Source organism: Megalobrama amblycephala, linkage group LG13 (assembly GCF_018812025.1).
Source record: "Megalobrama amblycephala isolate DHTTF-2021 linkage group LG13, ASM1881202v1, whole genome shotgun sequence".
NCBI lineage: Eukaryota > Metazoa > Chordata > Actinopteri > Cypriniformes > Xenocyprididae > Megalobrama > Megalobrama amblycephala.
The window spans coordinates 4125197-4142187 of NC_063056.1; the positions used below are offsets into that span (position 1 = coordinate 4125197).

The 16991-nt window shown below is 36.4% G+C and overlaps 1 protein-coding gene across 3 annotated transcripts in view; it reads right to left on the minus strand.

Moving 5' to 3' along the window:
* Positions 1–16991, minus strand: part of lars2 (leucyl-tRNA synthetase 2, mitochondrial) — a 113678-nt gene that overhangs the window by 88975 nt on the left and 7712 nt on the right. For all 3 annotated transcript variants that reach the window (XM_048152529.1, XM_048152527.1, XM_048152528.1), the window contains exons 2-3: positions 15523–15734; positions 4078–4206 (exon numbers count right to left, since the gene is read on the minus strand). In XM_048152529.1, coding sequence (XP_048008486.1) covers positions 4078–4206; positions 15523–15717 — 324 coding nt within the window. In that variant the 5' untranslated portion in view covers positions 15718–15734. The remainder of the gene's footprint in view (positions 1–4077; positions 4207–15522; positions 15735–16991) is intronic.

Below are 16991 nucleotides of genomic sequence, written 5' to 3' on the forward strand. Positions count from 1 at the left end.
GTGATTTTGTTTTGGAACCTTCAGAAAACTTTAACTCGATTTTTCTCAAAATTGACTTTGCTGACTCTATCGACTTCAACCAGGTGTAGCTCAGTCATTTGTTGAAATTTCAATTGTGAAAATAATATAATTTTTGAAAATTTGCTCATTGCGACTCATTTTGCCAGAACTGGTCACATATATGAGAACAAACATGGGGTAAATCGCAGTTCAAGTCAATGCTAACATGCTGAGATTGACTGTTAGTCGCTCACTCAATCAGTTTATTGGTCTGTTTCGGTGAAGCAGTCGAAACTGAACACTGTCAATTCCAATTCAATCAACAGCAGCGCTTCGTCAAGCTCCATTAAATCATCACACACTTAGTGCTGTGCTTACAACACACACCAGATGCTGCCTGTCCTTTGAGGAGAGAGAGATTCGTCACGGAGAGGACAGGGATGGATGAGAGGATGAATTAAAGGGAGGAGGAAACAGAGAGAGAGAGACTCAAAGGCAGTAAGACTGAGAGGCTGGGAAACAGTAAACAGCAAGTTAACAATGTGGTTACATTTCAGACACAATATTGTCAATATTGTCTCCTTTTACTTTGTTCCAAATAAATTTCCACAGAAGAACTGTTTTGCGTCCCCAAGCAACACATAGTGCTTTGTTGCTGAATGAATCTGTTTTTTTGAACAAATGTGCCTGTGTTAAAGCCAACTGTATAAATTTTGGCACAAGGGTGTATTTTTATTGGAATTTTACTGTTTCACCCACATCTCTTTAATAAATCTATTTTACACTAGGTACACAAAATAGTTACACTCAGGACCTTAAGGTCAAAAATGTCCCATTGAAACCCATTAAAACTGCAATTTTCAATCCCAGGGCCATTTAACCATAACCTGTACTATACTGCAAATCACAAATCCAACTGCTTTGTGTACCAGTGGAGTTTTGCTAGTATTTAATGGGAAAAATTTGGTACTGTGCCCAAACAAAATCTTACTCGAAGCTCATTTTTTGAGATATCAATGTCAAATTTGGAACACAACTTGTTTAGATTTATGGCTTTGATTTTCTAGCATTTTTTGAGTTTGATATGTTTTATTAAATATATATTTTAAATAAAATGCTGTTAAATAAATCATTTCTATAAACTTCAACCTCTATAACTTTTTTGTTTTACTTTTTAAACTTTTTTTTACTTAAAAATCTTAAAATTTAAGACCAAACTTAAGTCTGTGCTCCAATGAACTATATGTTTATGACATTTTGGTCCTCTAAGGAGCTCAGAGTATCTTTATTAAACTTGAAAAGGTTTAATGAATGATTCAATGACTCAACTCATTAAAGGGTTAGTTACCCAAAAATGACATTTCTGTCATTAATTACTCACCCTCATGTCGTTCCACACCCGTAAGACCTTTGTTCATCTTCAGAACACAAATTTCTGATAAAATCCGATGGCCCAGTGAGGCCTCCATTGCCAGCAAGACAACTTTTATACTCTATAGGTCAAAACATCTTTTGTTTCGAATCAGTGGTTTGGAGCGCGTATCAAACTGCCAAAGTCACGTGATTTCAGTAAACGAGGCTTTGTTACATCATAAGTGTTTCGAAACGTTTCGAAATTTGACTTTGGCAGTTTGATATGCGCTCCGAAACACTGATTAGAACCAAAAGATTTGTAAAGCTTCATGAAGCAGTGTTTTGAAATCGTCCATCACTAGATATTGTTGAATAAAGTTGTTATTTATTTTTTTATTTTTTTGGTGCACAAAAAGTATTCTCGTCACTTCATAACATTAAGGTTGAACCACTGTAGTCACATGAACTGTTTTAAATACAACTTTAGTACCTTTCTGGGCATTGAAAGTGTAAATTATCTTGCTGGATATGCAGGATTGAGCCATCGGATTTTATCAAAAATATCTTAATTTGTGTTCTGAAGATGAACCAAGGTCTTATGGGTGTGGAACGACATGAGGGTGAGTAATTAATGAAAATATTTTCATTTTTGGGTGAACTAACCCTTTAAGACAGTGACATGCCACCACCTACTAGTGGTTTAAGTTTATGTTATTGTAAATGCATTTAATCCACCTCTGAGCTGCATTAAACAGTCTGTGTAAATACATATAAATGCCACTTCAGATGCAGCTTCTGTACCACTTCTACAGTGCATAGATGGATTCTGGTGATACTGATTTCATTTGATTGGTATAGTGTCATCTTATTCTAATTGAATTTTTTCATTAAATAGAACAATTTGACAAAATATGATGCATTCATCTAATAAGTTTAGAAAAAAAATGGTAAAACAAAATGTAAAAATTCCTGAAATCAGTTTAAAGGGACAAATGCTGCATTAGTGGAAAATGTAATTTCTGTTTCAGCTTTGAAGTAACCACCGTACAGAAGTCAGCTGTCCATGGCGGTCTTAAACCAACCAATGTACCAAAAAAATAATGGAATATCTTCTTTTTTTTCCAATGTCACACACCCCAAGTTATAAAGTTCCAAACTGTAGTGAGCTGCCTTGATCTCGACTGCATCCAAAACCATTAGAGAGTGATTTGGAACACTTCACATAAACAGAGACTCATGAAAATAACGTTCTTCATGAGGTTCAACTCACAACTGGTTACAACAGAGTTCCACTTTAGCATGTCGCTAAGAAACCAACGCAGTACAAACCAGTAGAAATCCTATTATACTGTTTACATTGCATTAGATATATTTGCATGGCTATCACAGGACAGAGCTGCTTTATATTATTTATACCAAGATGTTACTACTAATTAGTTACCAAGATGACCGACGGTTGCATTAAAGAGATAGTTCACCCAAAAATGGGTAGCCAGACAGCTGATGGGCCCCATTGACTTCCATAGTATTTTTTTCCCATACTATGGAAGTCGATGGTTTTCAACTGTTTGGTTACTGACATTCTTCAAAATATCTTCTTTTGTGTTCAGCAGATGAAAGAAATGCAGGTTTGGAACAACTTGAGGGTGAGAAAATGACAGGATTTTCATTTTTGGATGAACTATCCTTTAAAGGCCTTTGACATTTTGCTATTTTACAGCATCTGTACATCACTCGTCCAATCAGAATTTAGAGTCGGAACTCTAATTTGACTGTTTTGAGTCTAAATTCTAACTCTAAGTTAAGTTCTAAAAAAGAAAGTAAATAAAGTACCTTCATTTCAAACTCATTTATTTAAAAACAGGCCAACCCAGGGTCGAATACTTTTCTACAAAATGACATTATGTTGCTTCTTGCTTGTTTCACAACAGTTGATTTACATTGGTTGATATATGTTTCATGGCAGTTTGGAAATTAAATGTCCAGTGAGTGGAGCTAAAAGGTTAACGCTGTATCACGCTTGAAAATCCCAAACATTTAAACATTTAATCCTGAACAAAAACACAACTGCTGAAGCAACCATTCCATTTTAACTTGCTTCTACAAGTCTTTGAGCTTGTTCATCATGACTCGTGTACACAAGTGCAATGCTGTACCAGGTGTGAGCTATATATATTTATATCATAAATCATATGTCGAATTTCCAGCAACATGACTCTTCAATATATTATTTTATGTACGGTTACCATGACATACAATTAATCATGCAGTGATGTCAAGTCGGGTCACAACACCCACCCCTAAAAACATCCTCCATCAGTTTATCACGAGGATAACGATGTCCGTGATGACCTGCCACTCTTTGTTATAAACTGACAGCATTTTTCAGAAACAGTCTCACAGATGATGACATCAGTGGCGTGAGCCGCAGGCTTCAGAAAGTGCTGTTGTCAAAAGCTGCGAGCACATTCTGAACATGACAAAGTTTGAGGAGCAGCTTTAATTAAGAACATATTCACACCGTTTCCATTATTCAGACACCTCATAATTAAAACACATCATTCCAGCAGACCTTGACTGCAGCTTTTGCATTCATGGGAATGTGTTTTGGTATGTCCGTGTGTAGGTGGGTAAACATAAAAATGGACAAATCATCAAACTACGTGTGTGGTGGTGACAGAGCCGAGTTAATTCTCGTATTGCTGTTTTTAAGAGTAAAATTACCTGATGGCCTCTCATCCGCTGGAAGTGGCTGATGGTGTCGCTAATGGTGTAAACCCTCACGTGGCCCATATGCAGGCGACCCGATGGGTACGGGAACATGGAGAGGACGTAGAACTTCTTCCGGGAGCTCTAAGCATGAAAAACAGAAGAGTTATTCTGTGCCTACTTTTCCTTTTAAGTAGATAGATGATTTTTTTAAAGAATTTCTGAAAGGTTTTAAAGATTTAGGACCAGATTTACTAACAGCTTGCAAACGCTCTTTTTATGTTAAAAAACTACTGCCAAAAAGTTAACCGAGCCATTTTTTGGAGGATGTAAACAGAAATGTGAATCTTGTGCATTTACATTAATTCTTCAGATAAAACTAGTGCATTATTTGAGCTATAAAGTTCTTGTCATTTTTACAGTTGTTTTAGGCACTGTGTTGTCATGGCAATGAGGTAAAATTGGATATAACTTTACACAGAAAAGGTTTGTAAGTCATTTTTCACAATAAAATCATGTTAACACACATACTCTTTACATCTTGTATCTATACTTTTCAAACAGTGAGTATTTGCATGTTTACAAATTGGCCCCATTCACTGTAACAGAGATATTTGCTTATTTTAGAGAAAAATTCATTTTGTGAAAAGCTTAACTTGTACTGAACTAATGTTTATACAATGTTTTACTAAATGTTAAAAGCTATACAGATTGTCATTAACCCAAGATTCATCTGGGATCATCTTGGACACCAACAACTAAAAAAAAAAAAAGCAAAAGAGAAGTACACAAATCATTCCTGCTTTAAAGGGGACCTATTATGCCCTGGTCTGTGTAACAAAACCAGCCTAAAGGCCAATCAAAAATAGCCCATTGAGCCTATCCAAACTCAACATATGCCACTCTCACACCTAAATTACATGTTTTACAGTCACTGTTATGCATTATATCCTCACAAACTCATCATCTAGCACATTTTTATCATTGGTAGAATATAAAATATTTCAGTACAAGCATTTCATTCAAATACAATTTATGCAATATGTCAAAACCTTTAAAAGTAACCCAGTATAAAAGTAACCCAACTCCACTGGAAAGCTGCAAACTTTGCTTAAACTCAGGGGTCCATTTCCCGTACAACCGCGTAACTCGCTGCTTCTCTACCATAGTACGATGCATTGTTGAACAAATCTACTAACTCGTCACGACTGTTTCCCGAAACCATATACACTGCATTCCAAATTATTATGCAATTGACAAATCAGTAAGATTTCAGTACAATAAACATTCAGATTTTAGTTTTTCTAAGAAAATGTTTGTTTGTTTATTTATCCATGTCTTTTTAGATAACTGGTATCAATCTCAGACAAAATAATTCGCCAGATCTATGGAAACCCTACTTAGAGGTTGTTCCACATTATTAAGCAAGTCACAGTTCTCATGCAATATGGGGAGGAAGAAAGGTCTTTCTGAAGATGAAAAGCATGAAATGGTGCAATGTTGTGCAAAAGGCATGAAAACAACTAATATTGTGTGAAACTGAATGGTTATTATAAAATTATCATAAGATTTGTGAGTGATTAGAGCACAGCAGAACTCAGTCAGATAAAGGCTTATTAATGAAAGTTCCTGTCAAAAAAAAAAAATTGTATTAAAAGGGCAGCTATAAAAAAGCCAGTGTTGAGCAGCAAACAGGTATTTGAAGCTGCTGGTGTCTCTGGAGTCTCAAGAAGCTCTCCATGCAGGCTGGCAGTTGTGCGTAAAGATGCATTTCAGCCACTCCAAACCAAACCTCAGAGAGAAATATTTACAGTGGGTTTAGAAATACATGAAGACTCATTTTTAAATAGTTTTATTCGCTGAATAATGCCGTACTACAATGGATGGTTTAAACGGATGGATTTCTGTATGGTTGGTGAATGGCCACCACGTTCCAACAAGACTGCGACGTCAGCAGGGTGCTGGCGGGTGATGATTTGGGCTGGAATATTGGGAAGTGAGATGGAGGGTATTTAAATGACTTTTGCAAGATATGTGGAGTTCATAACTGGCCATTTTCAGCTATGGTATAGAAAGGAGGATAGTGCATAGTACTATGCACTATTGTACAATGCACTATGCACTATCCCATGCTGCAAAAAAAACACCACAGCAATAAAACTGTTTGAAAATGTATTTCTACACCCACTCTTTGTGAGGTTTGGTTTGGAGTGGCTGAAATGCATCTTTACGCACAACTGCCAGCCAGCATGGAGAGCTTCTTGAGACTCCAAAAACACCAGCAGCTTCAAATACCTGTTTGCTGCTCAACACTGGCTTTTTTATAGCTGCCCTTTTAATACAATTTTTTTTTTTTGACAGGAACTTTCCTCAATAAGCCTTTATCTGATCGAGTTCTGCTGTGCTCTAAATCACTCACAAATCGTATGATAATTTGATAATCTCCATTCAGTTTCACACAATATTAGTTGTTTTCATGCCTTTTGCACAACATTGCACCATTTCATGCTTTTCATCTTCAGAAAGATCTTTCTTCCTTCCCATATTGCATGAGAACTGTGACTTGCTTAATAATGAGGAACAACCTCTAAGTAGGGTTTCCAGAGATCTGGCAAATTATTTTGTCTTAGATTGATACTTTTTAGATTGTTATCTAAAAAGACATGGATAAATAAACAAACAAACAAACAAACATTTTCTTAAAAAAACTAAAATCTGAATGTTTATTGTACTGAAATCTTACTGATATGTCACTTGCATAATAATTTGGAACGCAGTGTAGTCGCAAATCTGTCGTTCAGCCACGCTGGTGAATGTAATAACTTCTTTAAATTGATACATTTGAGTTTGCGTTATAAATTACGAACATAGCATCTGAGGACTAATTCTAATTTTTTCTCAATTATTTTGCTTTATTTCCAGATTCAATAATAGGCTCGTTCTTACGTACCAGAGCACGTACACATGCACACTCTTCAAAAATGGTGTTTAAAGGGTTAGTTCACCCAAAAATGAAAATTCTGTCATTCCACACCCGTAAGACTTTCATCTTCACAACACAAATTAAGATATTTTGATAAAATCCGATGGCTCAGTGAGGCCTGCATTGCCAGCAAGACAATTAAAACTTTCAATGCCCAGAAAGCTACCAACAATATCTTGTGATGGGCGATTTCAAAACACTGCTTCATGAAGCTTCAAAGCTTTATGAATCTTTTGTTTTGAATCAGTGGTTCGGAGCACGTATCAAACTGACAAAGTCACGTGATTTCAGTAAACGAGGCTTTGTTACGTCTTAAGTGTTTCGAAATTTCAATGGTTCACCAATGGGGGGCGTGACTTTGGCAATTTGATACACGCTCCGAATAACTGATTCGAAACAAAAGATTTGTAAAGCTTCGAAGCTTCATGAAGCAGTGTTTTGAAATCGCCCATCACTAGATATTGTTGAATAAAGACGTTATTTTGTTTTTTTGGCGCACAAATGTATTTTCGTTGCTTCATAACATTAAGGTTGAACCACTGTAGTCACATGAACTGTTTTAAATATGTCTTAAGTAGCTTTCTGGACATCTGAAAGTGTTAATTATCTTGCTGTTAATAGAGGCCTCACTGAGCCATCGGATTTTATCAAAAATATCTTAATTTGTGTTCTAAAGATGAACGAAGGTCTTACGAGTGTGGAATGACAAGATATTTTTGATGAAATCCATGATTTTTATTTGTTTGAAGTCGTTATTTTTTTGCTGTTGTTTTTGCGCACAAAAATGTATTCTCGTCGCTTCATAACATTAAGATTGAACCACTGTAGTCACACTGACTATTTTAACCATGTTTTTACTACTTCTCTGGACCTTGAATGTGGTAATTTCATTGCGTTCTATGGGAGACAAAAAAAACTCTTGGATTTCAACAAAAATATCTTAATTTGTGTTCTGAAGATGAACAAAGGTCATACGGGTGTGAAACGATGGGTGAGTAATTAATGACAGAAATTTCATTTTTGGGTGAACTAACCCAAAGTCCACATGTCATAAAAACAAGAAAATCTTGCTTCTAACCACAGCTGGAGATCTGTCGTTCCAACCACATAATAAGTTTGCGATGTAGTTTGTGAATGTTTGTTTTAACTATGGTTTCAGGAAACACCAAATCGTTGAACTATGTTAGTAACGTCGGAAGTTGCGATGTAGGATAACGATGCTTTTGGGAAACCCACCTGTCTACAAGAATGCTACAATGACGGAATCACTGGTATTTTTCACATATACCATTATAATATATTTACTATATATATATAAATATAAATATATATATATATATATATATATATATATTTCTCAATATATCAATATATTAATCTAACATGGTGGAAAATCCAGTATGCTAAGTCCAAACATGGTTGTGAAATGGTACTTTTGGTACGATGCTTGTCGTAATAATATTCAGGTTGGATCTTCCTGGTCAAATGCGTGCGATCACGTTTAGTGTAACAGCAACTCAAGGTAATAAGTTAATATCATCGAGCAGTTCTCACAGCAGAGCTTATACTAATATGAGGCATTCACATTACTTGTTTAAATGCAGGCTGACCTGCGACATCCGCTTAGGCTCATACATTCAGTCACGCTCACCACTGCAGTTTTAATGATTCATGACGGCTTTGAAGAAGCTCGCCGCACTGGGAAAGCATTAATCAGCGCAGGTCAAAAAGGCCTGAATTATTCAGCAGCTGAAAGAGACAAGGACACATTTTGGGAGAGAATGCATCTCCACCGCATCTCTCGAAGAAGCGTTTTGCCTTCATGCCCGTGAATCAGTCTTCAGGTGGGTGTACTGTGAGTGGAAACTCTGACAAATTTGATACATAAACAATTGAGGTCAGTTTACACAGAGTCGACCCTACTAAAATCTATTCGGAGCAAGAGAACCATATTTTTTTATTTGAAGCACGATGACTATGTCAGGAACCCTTTGTGCAGTGAGAACATGTGGAAACAAACAGTGTGAGAAAACAATAGAAAGAACGGCTAATGTAAAACAAAGCAGATGCTGCACACACGTCTGGGGAATGAAAGCAAAAGGTGTTAAATGGTCTCGGCTCCGGGTCAGATTATTTTTAGAAGCCCTTCAAACCACAGCGGAAACACCACAGCAGAAAACCCATCCAAAGTTCTTGATATCAATGAAAAAGACATATTCTGTACTTTTGTTTTATTTTGACAAAAACATTTATATTTTAGAAAACAGTAAACAACATGTGCACATGCGATACATGTTGAGGTTCAGACAAACAAGATGGAAGCCAGACAGACAAACAAACCTGGCAGGCCATGTCTCCCACCATTTACAGACGCATAACAATGCACAGACAATGCATTTAAAGTGGAAAAACATGAAAAGATGTGCACACATACTGATTTTTTATTTTAATGTGGTGATAGTTAATAAAAAAAACATTAAAAGATTTTTTATTCGCATAAATTTGTATTATTATTATTATTATTATTATGAAAAAAAAAGTTATATTTTAACAGAAATGATTCAATGCTTATTAATGATAGTCATGTGATACAACCAACAAAGTCATACGGTCGAACTAACATGCAGGAAAATAAAAAAAAGGGAATTATAGCATAAAGACTGTGTCAAAGTCATTAAGTATAATTTTAAATAATTTGACCTTTTATGAAAAGGCTTAGTTCAGGTTAAAAAAAATTACAACCCAAATTCTGGAAATGTTGGGACTTTTTTTTTTTTATTTGAATAAAATGAAAACTAAAAGACTTTCAAATCACATGAGCCAATATTTTATTCACAATAGAACATAGATAAACAAAAATGTTTAAACTGAGAAATTTTACACTTTTATCTACTAAATGAGCTCATTTCAAATTTGATGCCTGCTACAGGTCTCAAAAAAGTTGGCACAAGGTCAAAAAAATGGCTGAAAAAGCAAGACATTTTGAAAAGATTCAGCTGGGAGAACATCTAGCAACTAATTAAGTTAATTGATATCAGGTCTGTAACATGATTGGCTATAAAAGGGATGTCTTAGAGAGGCAGAGTCTCTCAGAAGTAAAGATGGACAGAACTGTGAAAGAGTGTGGAATACTTTAAAGGTGCCCTAGAACTTTTTTAAAAAGATGTAATATAAGTCTAAGGTGTCCCCGAATGTGTCTGTGAAGTTTCAGCTCAAAATACCCCATAGATTTTTTTTTTAATTCATTTTTTTAACTGCCTATTTTGGGGCATAATTAGAAATGAGCCGATTCAGGGTGTGTGGTAGCCTGACGTGATCATACTCAATTCTAGCTCGAATATGAGTCTGATACTGCTCCATTGGGCTTTGATTATGGGGGCGTATTTCAACCGATCCAGGAAAGACCTCAATTGGATAGACCTACAACCAATCAGAGCTACAGAGTAAGTGACGTATGTTGAGCGACGCATAGTTGTCAACAGAACTCTTCTTAGCGACCATCGGGACCAGCTGATAAATCAAACTTTTGCCGAATCCCGTAGGAAGGACGGCAAAGACATCTTTCCCATCGACAAATGCCTTGATCGCGGTCCTCTGTTCCTTTTTTTAAAATTAATGCGCTGTCGATATCTTCTATAACGGACGCGATGGCGGAATCTACACATCTCAGTTCTTCTACAGCCATCATTGTTGTAAACTAATTGACCTTTCGCAAAGACCCGCCCCCCTTAGTTACTGTTGCTTTATCCGACAAGCCGTGGCGCTGTCAAGCCACACAGAGTGGAAAATACATCGCGGAGCAAAGAGGAAACTGACAACACATCGACAGACGAGACAGAGAAGGTTACTTATGATATTAAACAAAGTCCCAGCTTTCAAACGGTGTAGTTTTGTGGCTCTTTAATGTGTTGTGACCATGATCGTGACAGATTGCTGTAGCGCCTCAGCTCAAGAGGCTCGTGAACTGATCATCTCTTCCTACTAGTCCATTTATAGCATCAAATAAACATGAATGAACATGAGAATGAATGTTGTTTCAAACGCGGAAAGACGTCAATATGCACAATTTTTCAAGTTTAAGCTTTGTTGGACAAAATGGCGGATGCGCCGTTCTGATTGGTTAGATCGCTTGTCAATCAAACTCCCCAAGCGCTCTTTGATGACGTGGCTGATTACGTTTCTGGTGATAATCTGTCAATCATCGCCCTGACAATGTGATTGGTCCGAACAGTTTCTGTTCGGGCATAATTACTCCTCTACGGATCGAGTCCAGACCGAACTCCCCGACCTCAAAATGTTGTGGGCAGGGCTAAGTTCGGCTGGCATCCAGGCTAGGTGTGTGGCCCTTTAAATCCGTGCTCCACGCCCCAAGAGCTCGCGCTTGCCTTAAACAACATAAAAAAAGTTCAAACAGCTAATATAACCCTCAAAATGGATCTTTACAAAGTGTTCGTCATGCAGCATGTCTAATCGCGTAAGTACAGTGATTATTTTGATGCTTACATTGATTCTGAGTGAATTTGAGGCTGTGCTCCGTGGCTAGCGGCTAATGCTACACTGTTGGAGAGATTTATAAAGAATGAAGTTGTGTTTATGAATTATACAGACTGCAAGTGTTTAAAAATGAAAATAGCGACGGCTCTTGTCTCCGTGAATACAGTAAGAAACGATGGTAACTTTAACCACATTTAACAGTACATTAGCAACATGCTAACGAAACATTTAGAAAGACAATTTACAAATATCACTAAAAATATCATGATATCATGGATCATGTCAATTATTATTGCTCCATCTGCCATTTTTTGCTATTGTTGTCCTTGCTTGCTTACCTAGTCTGATGATTCAGCTGTGCACAGATCCAGACGTTAATACTGGCTGCCCTTGTCTAATTCCTCGATCATGGGCTGGCATATGCAAATATTGGGGTCATACATATTAATGATCCCGACTGTTACGTAACAGTCGGTGTTATGTTGAGATTCGCCTGTTCTTCGGAGGTCTTTTAAACAAATGAGATTTACACAAGAAGGAGGAAACAATGGTGTTTGAGACTCGCTGTATGTCATTTCCATGTACTGAACTCTTGTTATTTAACTATGCCGAGGTAAATTCAATTTTTGAATCTAGGGCACCTTTAAAAACAATGTTCCTAAATATCAAATTGCAAAGGCTTTGCAAAACTCATCATCTACAGTGCATAACATCATCAAAAGATTCAGATAAACTGGAGAAATCTCTGTGCGTAAGGGACAAGGCCGAAGACCTTTATTAGATGCCCATGGTCTTCGGGCCCTCAGACGACACTGCATCACTCATTGCCATGATTGGGTCAATGACATTACTAAACGGGACAGGAATATTTTGTGACCTGTAGCAGGCATCAAATTTGAAATGAGTTTGTTTTGTGCATAAAATTATACAATTTCTCTTTATTTATTGTGAATAAAATATTGGCTCATGTGATTTGAAAGTCTTTTAGTTTTCATTTTATTCAAATTTAAAAAATGTCCCAACATTTCCGGAATTCGGGTTGTATGATATTTATGATTTAATAATAATTCATGATATTTGTAAAAAAAAAAAAAAAAAAAAAAAAATGATTACATTTATTTCAATGAATGAATTACAGCATTTATTTGAATTCATTATCGAGAGAGAGAGATTTGTGTGTGTGTGTGTGTGTGTGTGTGTGTGTGATTTTATATTTCACCACGTGTATTTATGAAAATGAGTAGCCTTTGTGTTACATGCTTTGTCAATGTTAAGATTTTTTTTTTAGGTTATCACTTTATTAAAATTGAGCAAAACAAATGGTTTACTTTCACGAGCCATCACGTATTTGTGAGCTTGTAGCGGGAATCTCATAAGTGAGAACGAGAACTTTAAAGCTTACAGGCTTCCATACGTCAACCGCCCGCAGTGTCTTCTGGGATTTTAAACGGTTCAATTCTCTCAAGTTTGCATTCAATGCATCCTCGATATCAAGAACACATCCGGGTACTTTCATGCGTCCTCTGTTCTTGCGTTCTTGAGAATTGGAACTGAACTTCAGCGGCTGATGATGACGTAGAGCAAGGACACAAGGACGCAAGAACGCTTAAGAACGCATATTGAGAAACAGCCATAATGTATCAATTCAGTAGCGAAGCTAATTTATTTATAAAAGTGGCAGGCAGCGTTGACAAGTTTCTGTGCTCCTGAATGTTTCTGTGTGCGCAACGTGATCTCAGCATGACTGCGAATTAATATAGAATGATGATTTAACAGACTTGGAACTACCTGTGCATTAAATGGTTTTATTGGACAGCCAATCAGAATTGAGTATTCAGACAGACCATGGTATAAGGCAATTATAAAAGTTGCAAGTATATGAAAATGCCTGGAAATATTGCCACATTAATGTAAAAGTTCATTTCTGACCCTGCTTACAATCCAACGACCATAGTCAATAAGTTAATATTGTAATGCCATTTCTGCTTATATCATTCACAATGCGTCACAGGGTGAGCATTTCATTCCCTCATAAAATAATTTAAGTACAGTTTTGTACTTTTGTCTTTCATTTTCAAATACTTTTTGCTTCAAATCAAATTTTCTAATGCTACTAACACTGAATTGGTTTGTAATGTGATTAATCTCTGGGCTGGTTGGATGGATAAACTCTGATCCATGTACATCTAGGTTTGAGCTTTCAGTCCAGCATTTTGTCTTTGAATGATGCCATTAATAAACACAGTCACCAACTGCAGCTCCACAAAACAAAGGAAATGTGGGACAGGATGGAGAGACGCCGTGCTCATGATAGCAGACCAAAACACATCAACGCCACTGAAAGCTCAATATGTTAGGCCTAAAAGACACCTGAACAAAAAGCAGCTTCTCTGTGAGAGTAATGCTTCAGACGCCAGACTTCTCCTTTCTCACACGTACAAAGGTTTTCCTCTGGGAGGTGGAAGGGATTCTTTGAATGAAAATATCAGGGGAGAGACACTTCAAAGTAGAAACATGACATACTGTAACTGTACAGGCTGCACGGAGAAAACACCTACCCCTCGCCTTTAGCCTTTAAAAAGAGCATTTCATGCATATTCATGCATTTCCATACAAAGTCAGTTCATAGTGACAATGTCTGTCAAGAAACACTATAAATGTATCATAAAAGTGTCCATGACTATAATCTATGTCACCTACACTGGTTAAAAAAGGATTTTTGCTGCTTGTTCAATTATCTAAATAAGCTAAAGCAACACAATTGCTGAATATTTTATCACGACTTCATTTTACTGTGTTCAGCCCACTTAAATAGAGTAGGGTTTTACTGCAATACCAGAGGCTGCAGTTTCAGGACTGCATTTCAAGGACCCTAGTTTTATTTTTTGTAAATATTAGCAGTTTATACTATTTTATATCACTTATTATTCAATTCTGTATTTGTATACATTTTCAGGAATGATTTAGTTGTTTAATTATTTACATTTAATCGATATTTTCCTAACCAATCCCTAACCCTAAACACAACCATTGGTAACCCTCTTAAAATATTTCACCTAGTTTGTTTCAATATATGAGCCTTTACATTGTGGTTTTAAAGTCAGTTTTCTTGGAAAGAAAGACTATTTTCTGTGTATGTATTCTTGTCTGATGTACGACCAACTTAAAGTGTATTAATACATTAAAATAAATGAAAATGAAAGTAAATACCAGTTAACAACATCAAGCAGCATAATGACCTGTTTTTGCACAACTAAAAGAACTGGAGACGGCTGACACAGAAAGCTTAGCACATTCAAGTTTAAAATGGCAGCTTCGGCTCTTACTGTATGTTAAAAATAAGGTGGAAAGATCATAAAAAATTTATCATTTCTGTGGGTCTAGTCTTTGCACCTGTTTGTTAGAGGTTTGAATCAGGTCTCCTCTGTTGAAGTAGAATTGGCTAGATGGCGCTATCACAAAAAAGCTAGGGTCCTAGAAACTGCAGAATCCAGTTTTGCAGGATTATAGTATTGGACTGTGGTGTTTGTTGCTTCATTCAATATACTATAGCTATCCTAATGTCAATGCTGTCGCAAGCAGTGGCAAACTAACAATGTACAAGATCACACTTTCTATTAGGTGGCCTTAACTACTACGTACTAATACTAAAAACCTTCTACAAGAATATGGATTTTCAGTGCATCAAATGTGGAGGGGAAGATTATCAGTTATCTAAATATTTTGGTCCTTGTTCCTCACATAAAGTCTTGTGAAGTGTCATTGTATGGAGAAGGGCTGCTTTAATCTTATTCAAGGATTCACTATTTGTGTGAAGAAGAAGAAGAAAGAAAGTCAAACAGTTTTGGAACGGCATGATGACTAGATAAATAAATCCTGGTCACTGTTACCTTTGTCTATTGACGGCTATCTGTGGCTCTGAGCATCTTTCCATATGAGAATCATCTACTGCACATCATCACTATACACAATGATGAATTTACCTGGTCAGCCACATCTCTCTGCCACTGCTCCTGGATGTGTCCGGTCCAGCACTGCTCCACTCGACGGCGAGTGTCAGCCCTGTAGTCCCGCTCCCACACCCCAGATTCACTGAACAAACTGCGGATGCTGACCCGGATCAGCTGGACACGCGGCACCGGCCTCCACCGGAACACAGCGACCCTCCACACAGCCATCGGAAGGACCCTGGGACCTTTGGGAGTGCATACGGTTTGTGATTAAACTGGAAACCGGGCAACGTGTGTACAGCTGCACACACAGTCAAAAACAGTAAGATAACAGCGTGGCCTGAAGATGAATGGAAACACATCCACCATCTCAGTATATATATATATATATATATATATATATATACACACACATATATATCCTTCATTTAAACAGATTGACATGGTGTATTGTGCTCAGATGTCTGTTCTGTTAGAGAAACAAATAGACTAGAATATATTGCACCGTAACTATAGCAACATGCCATATTGTAAGGTGGCAATAAACGTGTCCCCTTGGAAACAAATGTTTTAACACCTACAAAAACTTCTAAACTGGTCACATTAAACATAAAAATAATTCACCAGAGCAGTCTGCAAAAACACAGTGCATAAAGGGAGACACTGTTAAGAGAGTTCATTTTATTTTTATTTTCTCATAAAAAAAGTATTTTCATTATAATTAATTCTGGGTTAAAATGAGTGTCATTTTGGTCCTTGTATTTTATATTATCTTTATGTTTTATGTAATGCTTTAATTATTTTGTTTGTTCTTCTTTATTCTCTTTGAGATTTTAATTGACATTATGCATTGAGAAAAGACACCACAGGTGAATAATGTAAACATTTTAACTAATAGAAATCACCATACTTTCATTAATTACAGTACATTAAAACAGTACAATCGTTGTATGCATTACATCATTATGTTTAAATAAGTAAAATAATTCCAGAACAGAAATCTCAACATTGGATATAAAGCCAAGTTCAAAATTCTTGCTTAATTTTGTTGACATATTAAAGTTTTTAGAGAGGAGATTTTGGATCTCTCTTTTTTTATCACTCCATAAACCAGAAAATATTGTTAATAGCCAGAAAAAGAAGAAAAAAAAAAAAATCAACATGTTTTAAGGAATAAAATCTTATACAATCAGGCAAATGATGCATGAAGATTCCCCTCAGTAAAAACCTTAAAGGGATAGTTCACCCAAAAATGAAAAATTGATGTTTATCTGCTTACCCCCAGGGCATCCAAGATGTAGGTGACTTTGTTTCTTCAGTAGAACACAAATGATGATTTTTAACTCCAACCGTCGCCGTCTGTCAGTCTTATAATGCAAGTGAATGGTAACACAATCTATAAGAGTCAAATAAACATGCACAGACAAATCCAAATTAAACCCTGCGGCTCGTGATGACACATTGATGTCCTAAGACACGAAACGATCGGTTTGTGCGAGAAA